The 11,994-nt window shown below is 36.2% G+C and overlaps 1 protein-coding gene across 1 annotated transcript; it reads left to right on the top strand.

Annotated features, from left to right (window-relative positions):
• The first annotated feature begins 19 nt into the window (after positions 1–19).
• Positions 20–11,438, top strand: LOC140141865 (monocarboxylate transporter 12-like). The gene is made up of 5 exons (XM_072163737.1): positions 20–144; positions 4,407–4,651; positions 6,230–6,370; positions 7,813–8,664; positions 10,866–11,438. Exons 2-5 carry the CDS (start codon positions 4,459–4,461, stop codon positions 11,048–11,050), a joined length of 1,371 nt encoding a protein of 456 aa, XP_072019838.1. The 5' UTR covers positions 20–144; positions 4,407–4,458; the 3' UTR covers positions 11,051–11,438.
• Positions 11,439–11,994: the final 556 nt, after the last annotated feature.

Below are 11,994 nucleotides of genomic sequence, written 5' to 3' on the forward strand. Positions count from 1 at the left end.
GAATGCAGCGTACAGTAAGTCGGCCATGACAATCATAGTTGGTTAGGATTTGATTATCACTTGCCATGTTGCAAGTTTTGCTGGAATCATGGCTCGAGTCATGGTTTAAAAAAAACATCGGCTTTGAGTACTAGCTACTGTACTGTAAGTTTTTAAACATGTCGTTTTTATATTGATTTAACTTTTTGAAAGTGGTGTTATATAGTTACAACTTCGGAGCAAGAATAAATATCACACATACACAATGGTATATAGTTGTGTTAATAATAGATTTGAATTATTTTAATATATGAAATATACCACAATTATGTGGTATTGTGTGTACCCCTGCCTACATACACAAATGTACGGTGTGAAATGTAACAGAATCTGCAGCAGTGGGCACTTTGAACTCCATATTATATTTTGTCTCCAAGTAACTAATGTGCAAACCCGACTACCTAATTTAGATTTTGCTCGTAATGAAGGTCAATATAGGATTTTCCCGGGATTTTTGTAGGGTCACGCATGAAAAAGTTATGCACGAAATAATTTTTTGTCATCAAATAAAACTATTTTCCCAAAGATATACAATTAGGCCTATGCTTTCTTGATTTTTACAATCTAGACCCTAAGAGCAAAATCCTGTGCAAAATCAGACAATTTGGTTGTGCGGTTTAGGAAATACGGGCCTTTGCACATAAATAGCACCCTCAACGGTGAAAATCACACATATTTACCTTAAAAGTCCTGGCAAAAGTGTTATTTTGTGATTTCAGCCATGTTTAAAATGTTGTACAGAAGAAAATATAGCAATTATGATTAAAGAATAAACAAAAAACAATATATCTCATACCTTCTTTGGTTTCATTCCCACAATTATCGCTCTGTTAATATGCAGATTTATGTCAATAGCAAGATTTTCCTAAAAATGGGGTAAAAATGGCAAATTTTGTGAATCTTCACAACGGATTGTCCGATTCAGGCGATTCAAAAAGTTTTGAAAATCATTTTGCGGAAGGAACAATCCGGACAGAAAAGGTAATTCCAGGGGTGGGTTTTAAATTTTCATGTTGCCACCCTACGTGTAGTATGTTCTCAAAATGCCAGAAACGTGAAAGAAACTGAAATAGTGTGTACGTTTGGGATAAAAAAAGACCCCAAAATGGGCTGAAGGTGAATAAAAGTGCGGAAATTTTGAATTCAGGCAAAAGAAGGAAAAATGGCATATCTGATACCGGAAATACTGGGAAACACTTGTAAACATAAGTATATGGTAGTTGATACCTGGTCAAATACTGAATTGGCAATACTTTATATTTTGGAAATATGGTGTTGTTCCTGTTTCAATTGTCTAATTACGCAAAACATATTTTCATAATTTCTTATCAAATAATTTCTAAACATTTTAGAAAATACCACTCAGCCAAAGTAGGTAACTATATTCATAACCTGATGTGTGTCTGTGGAAAGAAGTTAGTCAAGTTACAGAGTAAAAGTTAAAATCTTTATTTCACTATACCAAATAAAAACATTACACCTCCCTGCTACCAATGGTGATTTTACTGTTCCGGTTTTTACTATGCTAGCTAAGCCAAGTATTTATCGTTGCAAATGCACCCTTATTTGCATTTCCCAGTATTTACCGGTAGTATTTCCCAAATCTTTCATTTCAGTCAAAATCCCCATGCTTACCAATTTTAAATATTTGCTTTTGGAATTCCGAAGCTTGATTGCAATTCTATTACTACAGACTTCTCAAATCAAGGCAATACCTGATTAAAGCCATAATGTACGATCTTATAATATGAAATTGGTTATTTTTTTTCAAACCTGATTTTTTTGCATATTTGTAATGTTTACACATGTCCCAACTTGCACCTAAATGGAATCGGCCAAATTTGTTGTCATTGTATGTCAACAGAGCAAAGTTCGACATATTACCATAATGAAAAAATTATGATAATATGTCCTCCCATAGAACTGCATGTTAAATGGCCAAAATAACCAGTGGGGTTTCTTTCACTTTACCATGTTATTTCAGCTTAAAATGGACAGCAACCCTTCCCGGTAGTTATTACTAATATTATTTCAACATTTTGAATAAAGAATAACAAAATTAAAATTTGACGAAAATCGTACATTTAAGGCTTTAAGTTCCAGGTAAAGGACCATAAAATTTCTTCAATGGCAAAGTAGGCTTTCATGTTGGATTCTCATGAGACTTCAAATTTTAAGTACTGCATTTATGCATGTAAATTAATATCAAGGTCATCTAATAATGTAGCTTATCAAAATAAATGATTCCATTTTAATCGGTTTTTGATGTGTTATTTAATGATTTTATTGTCGATGCAATGAACAGCTGCCCTGCCAATTTATGCAATGTTGTAGTCCAACAGCGATAATGTATGACTTGGATAAAAAATAGTGCATCTAAAATTGGCAAGAAAACGGGCCAGGTTAGGTATAAAACAATTGTACACGTTTCTTCTTTGCAAAAATCCATTCATATTATGTTCATAAGACGCTTTGTACAAGAGATATATCATTCATTTTAAAAATGATATAAGGGACTTTAACGACACGCTGTATTTACAATGTTTACCGACGCCACCTGGTATTTACCGTCCAACACTGACACAGTCATGATAATTATGTTTTCCTAAAATACACCCCGGCCTGGATCGTAATTCTATAAAATGTTCACATCATGCTGATCACCCGAACCTGTGTTTTTGAAAAGGGCGGTATTGTAATAATAATATTTTGAACTACAATCTAGGCAACTGGACTTATGTTTTTGGGTGGGAGATTTTCACGTTCGATTCTGAACGCATCATCAGCCCATCCTAAACGCATCATCAGCGGTATTGTAGTCAATCTATCATTGCACACATACGCAGGTGATGAGTCCTTCCGCAGTTCACAGTGCATGGCAATACATTCAAGAATAGTGTAAACCCATTGCTATGGTAATTATTCCTGTTACATCACTACTTCTACGCCCGGCTTCTACGGCGAATGTCCCCCACATTTCAAGCCGGATTGGCGCGTATGGGCACAGCCAAAACAGAGAGGTATGTAATTTAACTGGAACAGTCAAATGAGAGGTGTAATTTAACTGGAACAGCCAGGTATGTAATTTAACTAGAACAGCTAGTCCAGAGAGAACAAATCTATGCGGTATGTAATTTAATTCGAACAGTCCGTCCAGAGGGGATATGTAATTTAACTTGAACAGCCCGACCAGCGGGAGTATGTAATATAACTGGAACGCTAACCCGTTCCAGTTAAATTACATATTCCCTCTGGATTAGCTGTTCCAGTTAAATTACATATTCCTCGGGACTGGCTGTCATACCCCCGCTGGGTAGTGGCTATTCCAGTTAAAATATATACACCTCTGGGTTGGCTGTTCCTGTTAAATTACATACACCCTCTGGGTTGCTTGTTCCAGTTAATTTACAACCCTCTGGGTTGGCTGTTCCGGTTAAATTAATATACACCCTCTGGGTTGCTTGTTCCAGTTCATTTACAAACACCCTCTGGGCTCAAATTTCCCCAAGTGGGCTTAAATTTGGTGCAAAGCATCTAATCTGTGATAAGAGAGGAACATGAAAAATCAACATGAGGTCACCCGAGGTCAAATGTGAAATATTAAAATATGTTTGATTAAGTTTAAACTTGGTGTAAAGTAACCTGGATTTGAGGAGAACGTGAGGTCATCCGAGGTCAAAGGTCAAATGGGGTCATGTATATAAGTTTGCCAAATTTGCCCGATTGGGCATAAACTTGGGCAAATCATCCTTGATATGAGGACAATATTTCATAAAATCAATATGAGCTCATCTGAGATTAAAGATCATGGCTATCTAGAGGTCTAATTTGTCTAATTGGACTAAACATGACAAACAACTAATTGAGAGTGATATATTGTTGACGTCAAATGTCATGTAGAGGTCGTCAAAATTAGAAGCCACTGCTTGATATTCGTGGTTCTTGAGCCACAGCAGCTCTAGTTCATATTAGGACGAGTCATATGGACTTATTGAAAAATGACAATTGGGCCTGTTCAGGCTGCCTGTTCAAAACAACCATGATTTACTGCTGGAAAATGACCAAAATATTTGGTATTTGTTACTATATATTTATTTATAGCTAAAGTATGACATCGAAACGCTTGCACAGCTACTCGTTATTCAGCATTTTACTACATGTCACTGGCATAACATTTTGAATCTGAACCACTGGCTGTTGCGTTTGTATTATAGAGAATTATAATACAGGTTAAAAACCATTTGTACATGTAAACTTTGATCAAATCCACAATATTATCTCTTTGTTTAGTTAATTATCGATCATTAATGCAGATTTATAAAATAAGATTATGTTCAATTTCGATATTGTTTTCTTCTTTATCACAGTTAATTGATCCAATTACATCACGGATTACAATATAAATTTGAAAGTTTTGAAATGGCCGGAGTACAGATCGATCATGGCTGGGCATGGCTGGTTTGTTATGGAGCATTTACTGCCTTACTTCTGGAAACTGGAACAGTTAAAGCACTTGGTGTACTTCTACCAGACCTTCGTGAACAGTTTACAACGCACACATGGATCGTTGGATTAATGATTTCGTTAGTGCCCGGATTCGGAGCTGTTACATGTGAGTAGTAAAGAATGTGGCGAAGGCTTACAGGGTGTATCATAATAAAGTATACAGTTTAAAAATGTCACTAGATTAAAAAGTATAAGGTATTTGGTCAAAATGGTTTAGTTGATAGCTGTATCAATATCTTGTCCTCCCACAACTATAAAGCACTGGCGTGTAACCATTGATAAGGACCCAGTGACCACTTTTATGAGCCGTGTAAAAATGCAGTTGCGCGAAGCCAATTAAAAAAAACCCACAGTTTAACGACTTTCGTTACTGTAATTGACAGAACGCCTTGCAGAATTGTTTGGCAATCGCGTGATTGCTTTGAAGCACCATTCGTGGTGTGGATGTTGACATGGTTGAGGAGAGCTGATATCTGCCTACAGACGAATGGTGGCCATCCCGGGGGCCAGCCCTCTTGGCCATATGGAAGACTAAGACTGTCATTTACTGTAAAAAGTTGTCAAACAAGTAGCCCAATTTTCATGTTGCTTTGGTTTTAATTGACTTCGCCCAACTGCATTTTTACTTGGCTCACAAAAATTGCCACTGAATATTTATTAATGGCTACACACCAGTGATTTGGTGAACTTGGTGAACTTCTTATGGCGGCGCCCATGGTTGCTTTAATTCTAATTGATTAATTAGATGCTATCGATTAATAGAGGCTGTGCGTGAAATTATTGATTAACTCCAAACAAAGGATTTGAACCAGTGTCCTTCACCGTAAGCATGGCGCAGCGCAGTTCATTTAATCAAATGTTGTCATCAACCTATTTGATCGTAGTGCATTTGTTATACAGTAAGCCAAAAAAAACTAAGGTACCAGTTGTGTTCACCCCTGGATATTCTATATAAAGAAATGTGTCAAAATTAGAATAAGCAGCCAATACTTGTACTCTTTAGCTCTGATTTAAGACCTCGTTTGTTGAAAATCAAAGAAACGGTTGTGTAAAACCTAATAAAGAAACGAAATCAAAAGTTGCACTTTTGAGCTCTAATCAATAAAATCACGACGCTAATTTTAATGGAAGCACGGCGCTGGTTTTCTTGTTCGTGAACGCATTGTGTGCAAATCAATATAGGGCACGCAATGGAGCAAACTGCAACTTTTACATTGGCATCTTCCTTGGGTTTTTGGATCGTCATATCTTTATTTTCTGGCCAACTTCAACAAATGAGGTCTTAAATTCGAGCAAAAAGATGCAGCTATTGGCAGCTGGTTCAATTATGACATATCTCTCTTCGTATAGGATATACAAGGGGTGAACATAACTGGTACCTTAATTTTTTGGTTTACTGTATGTGTGAGACGAACTGTCGCGGTAGATTGTGCTTTTGTTGAATGCATTTGAGTAATCCGCCATATTTACGGTATGATAGTTTGATACGTCACATGCACAACCTCTATTGGAAGAGTTTTATACGTAAAGCCCCTTGATATAATCTAAATCGTAATATTTATGCCTTCCATTTAGATCTACTATGAATATGGCCATGATGGTCCCCGAATTTTAAATTTCGAACAGATTTAAGCTTGAAAGAATTCTCTCATAATTAAAATCTGTTTTCATTTTTATTTTGAAGGTCCACTGGCAGGTGCCTTAAGTAAACGCTTCTCAGGTCGTTACACAGTGATGATATTTAGTTTCATCTCATCAATGGGATTCATTATAGGTTCACTAGCACCATCTGTACCTGTCTTACTGGTATCTCTTGTCATTGCAGGTACAATTAAAGACAGAATTAAAAAAAACTAGTTCGCGTCTGATGTCAATGTCAATCAAACTCCGTACGACCCTTGATTGGTTCATTTCACGTAAAAGGAAGGTCGATTCGTTTGGTGCCGATCGGGGAAAAGGAATCGCAGAAAATGGCGAAATATTACGTACTTTTACCAGGCAAAAAGTAACTTTTCTAAGCATTGTTTACAAGGTGCCTTCGGGAAAGAAAGTTACCTACTATAAAGTGTGGAAGGTGGAAAATTAACAAGGCGCCCGGTTTTACCGCCGCGTTCAGCAACTTATCATCACGACACTATAGTGTAAACAAACAGGGATCCAGTTTGATTGACAGATGACGTCATACGCAACTAGTCTTTTTAATTTCGCCTTTCAATATAATAATTACATCTGGGTAATTCCATAAATTAGGGGTAAAATTATCTTGTTTTCAATTGTAGTCACAAAATTCTAAGACTTGGCACAAGTTTAAGCAATCAACATTTTGAGTATAGGCTTAAAGGTAGCTCATAAGTTTTCTTTTTTATTAGAAAATGTGTTTTCCAAAAATTGTATAACTTGAAGTTAGTCTTTGTACAAGTCTTTGGGCTTGATTGTCACAGCATACCAAAATGGTCTAAAAACATGTTTTGGCCCTTATTACCAAAATTGACCATTAAAATTTGACTTTCATTGCTGAAAGTGAAACATTAGAACTAACTAAAGGAAAACTGTATAATATTTTTTTAGTCTAAACAAGTTAGTGTTGTATTTTTCTGGAATAGAGAGAAGACCATGTGTTATTCATACGTTCATACTATAAATTACCGTTTTTCAGAGCTCTACATTGAAATTTATTGCAACAGCGTTATGCACACAGACACACGTAAAATACAGTGTTTTATGGCCTAGTTAACGGGGACACAATTTTGTGCCCCCTTTAAATTATGCAAATAAACAAAATGGTATTAGACTAACTGCTTATTAGACCATACGATTATTGGATCTTACGGTTATTAGACCAATGATTATTAAGATATATTAAACTAAATGTTATTAGACTATATGGTTAGAAGACATACTGGTGACTAGACCAAACAAAATTAGACTAAATGTACATTACATTATATGATTAGACTGGTAATTTGCCTTTCTGCTGATAATTAGACTTCCTGGTAATAGACCAATTATTGTATATAAATAGATCAAATGAGTATTAGACCAAATGGTATTAGACCAAATGGCAATAGACCAATGGCACGCAATCCGGGCACGTAATAAACATAATTTATGTTCACTTACATATGATGCAATAATGCAAAATGATCTCAAAAAGTGTTGTTAAAAGGCTCATAATAATAATAGACCTATGCTGCAGGTCTTCATAACCTGTGTAAAATTTTACTTTTTAGGTTCCAAGTTTTTATTTTTCAGTTTTTGTTATTTCAGGCTTCAGCATTGGAGCAGAAGTTATAGTGATGGGCGAAATGGCAAAATACTTCGACGAAAACTACAGTTTAGCCAATGCTTTTTCACAATCTGGCCTTTCTGTTGGTGTTATGATTATGCCACTTCTAACACAGCTTTTGCGTGACATCTATGGATGGCGTGGAACAATGTTGATACTTGGTGGTATTAACTTACATATGATCATATCTGGAGCACTTTTAAGACCAATAAACCAATCTTTATCAAACTTTCATGATGACGATGATGATGAGTTCCACATATATCAAAGCACTGAACCCAACAATGAACTTCATCAAACTCAATATTCGCAAAAATGCGCGGGTGAACAACCAAAGTCATTATTTGAAAATGTTCTTTACTACATCGACTTAAAGTTGTTTATCAATTCCCATTTTGTCTCTTTGATCATCTATAACTTTGGCAATGGCTACTGCTTAACTGGATGGGTGATATACCTTGTACCATTTGGCCTAGATATAGGGTTAGCTCCTTACAAAGCTACGTCTCTTTCGACATTTGGAGGAATCGGTAATCTAATTGGAAATCTTGTCTTTCCTTTCGTAAATCGGAGATTCTCTTCTAAAACAATCCTGTACCTTACAACAGCTATCAGTGGGTTGGCATTGGCGGTTAACCCAATTTTTGAATTATTTCATAGCTACGTGGGTTTAATGTTTGCATCCGCTGTTTTCGGATGCGGAAGAGGCATGGCAATAGTTGCATTGTACCAAATTGTGAAAGAATGCATCGAAGATGACAGACTGACCAACGCAGTTATGTGGGTGAATGTGTCATATAGTCTAGGATCTGTTGCCAGTGGATTTCTGTCTGGTAAGTTTCTTGCTATAATGACCCTCCATAACTTACGTCTTGTATTGCTGTCTCAATAATCAGTGGACTTCGGTTGTATATATAAATGCGCATATATAAATGCGCACGTGACATTTACAAGTCGCCATACCGTATTAAACGATATAAGGTACCCGGATGTACATAAACTCCCCGTGCAAAAGTATAGGGGAAAATGACAGGTCGCAAGGAAAATTGCTTTTGCAAAATAGTGGCATTGATTGCAAAGGGTAAAATAACTTGACCCAAAAGATAAACTCTTTATTAACGTTTTCCATCACGGAAAAAAAAAATAACTACGGAAAAGCTAGATATAGCTGATTTACAAACTTATATTTCATAATTTCCGTGCTAAATGGGCGTGCCAATTGGCCATATCTATGACGTAGTGCTGGTTTCATACTATCATGCTGCTTGCCGCCGAGCGGCGTGACACACGCGCATTGTAGACAAACAGACACAATCAAGACTTGTGAATGGCTGATAAGTCATGCCTCTTGTCGCAACGGCATGAAAGTATGAAAGGGGACATGATTGGCTTTAAGGTCAGAACTGTGCAGGCGGCGGATGACATGATCGAGCCGGCAACTTGTGAAACCGCCCGGCCGTATGGCATTTTCCAATATAGTCGGTTAATTTTGTGGGGTTCATTATCGAACCCCAACGGTTTTAGCTTGTATTTATATTATTTATCAACATAGGCCTATTTGTTTGTGATATTTCAAGCGTTTTAAAATTTCAAAATAATCCCATTCAATTACACGGTTGACGATGAAAATTTACTGAATTTAGATAATGCAATGCGGCCACCACCTGGAACTGTGGTCGCAATTTCAGTGATTGACAGTGAGGTAACACGAACATGGCACTGGCCATCTGGTCACGTGCGCATTTATATATGCGCATTTATATATACAACCGAAGTCCACTGATAATAGTGTGTAAAAAGGAGAGGATTCGTGAAGGCATTCCGTCCCCGGAATTCCGTCGCTTCATGATGTCAAAGGAATTAAACCCTGTTTTTATTTTAAAATATCCTCTGGTGATGATAAAATGATCCTAAAATATCACCAAAATCTGAAAAGCTTCCGAAAATATTTTGCAACATATTTTCAAAATAATTTCAGCCAAAAATAACTAATATTACAGTATTGTAGCAAAATAATAATAATAATAAAAAAAGCTAGGACTGAAATGTGTTACGATAGCCACATTCGCACATGGTATCTTTAATAAAGAACCTCTGTCACTACCTAAACCAATCGAAGCTGATGTGGTGAGCTTCTCACCTCACTGACTGAGCTGCGTGCCTCTGTTCGCGCTCTCTGTTAGGGCATCGTGATGGGAGGGCCGGAACTGACAAAGTTAAAGGCATTGCTGACGCGGTACTATTACTAAGACCTAACCTGTTAAAAGTGTGCTAAACATCTTCATATATTTACGTGTTTTAGTATTATTTTAGTGTTTTTAAATTAAGCCATATTATAACATTTCCTGAGGAGGACGCCCTCACTGATGTTTTAAAATTCATTTTTACACGATTATATTGTACTTTATTAAGCCAATATTCCCTGCAAAAATCAAGACTCTAGGTGCTGTAATTTGTCAAAATCTGAGATTTTGAATAAAACGACGGAACCGGCGTTTTATTATTACGATGGAATTATTAGTCGAACGTATACACGATGTTCATAACACGCAGTACGTACATGGCGTGCGGGACGGTGATCTACACAACAAAGGGTCGTACCATAACATGACCGAAGGAGTGGTTCGTATTGGCGACATATGCACTGGTAGTAAATTCCAATTTTCTTTGCTTTGCCGTAGTTGTTCGGCTCAAAAATAAAAGGGATATATCTGACAGTAAAAGCTAACATTTTATGGCAAAGAAATGCTAATCTATTTTGTATGAAAATGTTATAATATGGCTTTAACAACCCTCTTCATTATACACACAAGTGTTTATAAAGTATTCAAATGTTTAAAAGTGTTGCTCTACTGTTTTTACAGTGTACGTCAAATTTGTTGTGGTCATAACTCATGGTAAAGGTGTGCTAATAAGTGAGCCATATGAGAAAAGGAGTGGCGCTTATTTCGCGGAGCTGCTAGACACGCATGTTAAAACATTGTACAGTAGTTCATTTATCTCTGACTTTTCTTATAATTTCATCTCATTACAGGATGGGCATATGACGCAACCGGAAACTACACTACATCATTCTGTATTTTGAGTGCATTTACAATTTTGACTTTAGTTCCTCTATTAATCGTCGACAAAGCAAACCGCACACGACATTCAGCGGACAAAGGAAACCGCACACAATATTCAACGTTGAAATCAGAGGAACCTTACGGTGTAGATTGAACTTACCTACTACCCCTACCTATTCAAAAACAAGAACAAAAAAACCAACTGAAGAACTATTTTATTAAAAAATATAATGTTTTCTTTATGTAATTGAAGGGGGTGGGCGCCATAAAGTGCTAATCCACATTCACCCATGTTACTGGTTTAGAGATGATTGATTTTCTATCGAATAGGCGATAAATCTGATTAGGAAATGTCATAAGCATGGAGTACATGAGTGTTTTAAAAGAATATGCATGAAATAATTGGCAACCTTTTTCGTAGGAAGCAGACACTTGTAAACTTGTGGTATAGCACTTTGTTGCCCCAAGAATTGTTTTACATATTACCGATTTTCTAGAAATATTGGATCTGCTAGCCTTTTTTTTCTAAAACCACGGTAATTTTTTTTTTTTTTTTTTTTTAATATTCAGGATTCCAAATTGAAATAACAATGTGTCTAGATGATTTTGCAAAGAGGCGAAAAAATCCTTACCATATCTCAATTTTGTGGGTACTGACAATGTAAACTGACCTCAAAAAGAAACTTATAATTTTTCACAAGATCATATCTTAAAATCCTGTCCATAAAAATGAACCACAATTGCACACAGGATTGCTTCAATACGTTACTCTAAACACTGGTCAGTAACCAAACAGTTGTCCAATTGACACAACAGCAAAATGCACTGACATGGAACAGCTTCCTGGACCACATTCACAGCCCAATAATTGGCACCCAACACAATAAATCTGTGAGTAAGTGGAATAGTGTGGAATAACCCAGCAAACACAAAAACGTTTTTAATAAGTTATATTTTGGCTTTTGGTTTACATAAAACGTTTTAATAACATTAAAATGTCGGGTTATATAAAGGTCATGAAAATGTTTTAAAACGTTTTGTATGAAAACACACTACAACAATATTTTTAAAATGTTTTCAAAATGTTATTGTAAACTA

Source organism: Amphiura filiformis, chromosome 20, assembly GCF_039555335.1.
Source record: "Amphiura filiformis chromosome 20, Afil_fr2py, whole genome shotgun sequence".
Classification (NCBI taxonomy): Eukaryota; Metazoa; Echinodermata; class Ophiuroidea; order Amphilepidida; family Amphiuridae; genus Amphiura; species Amphiura filiformis.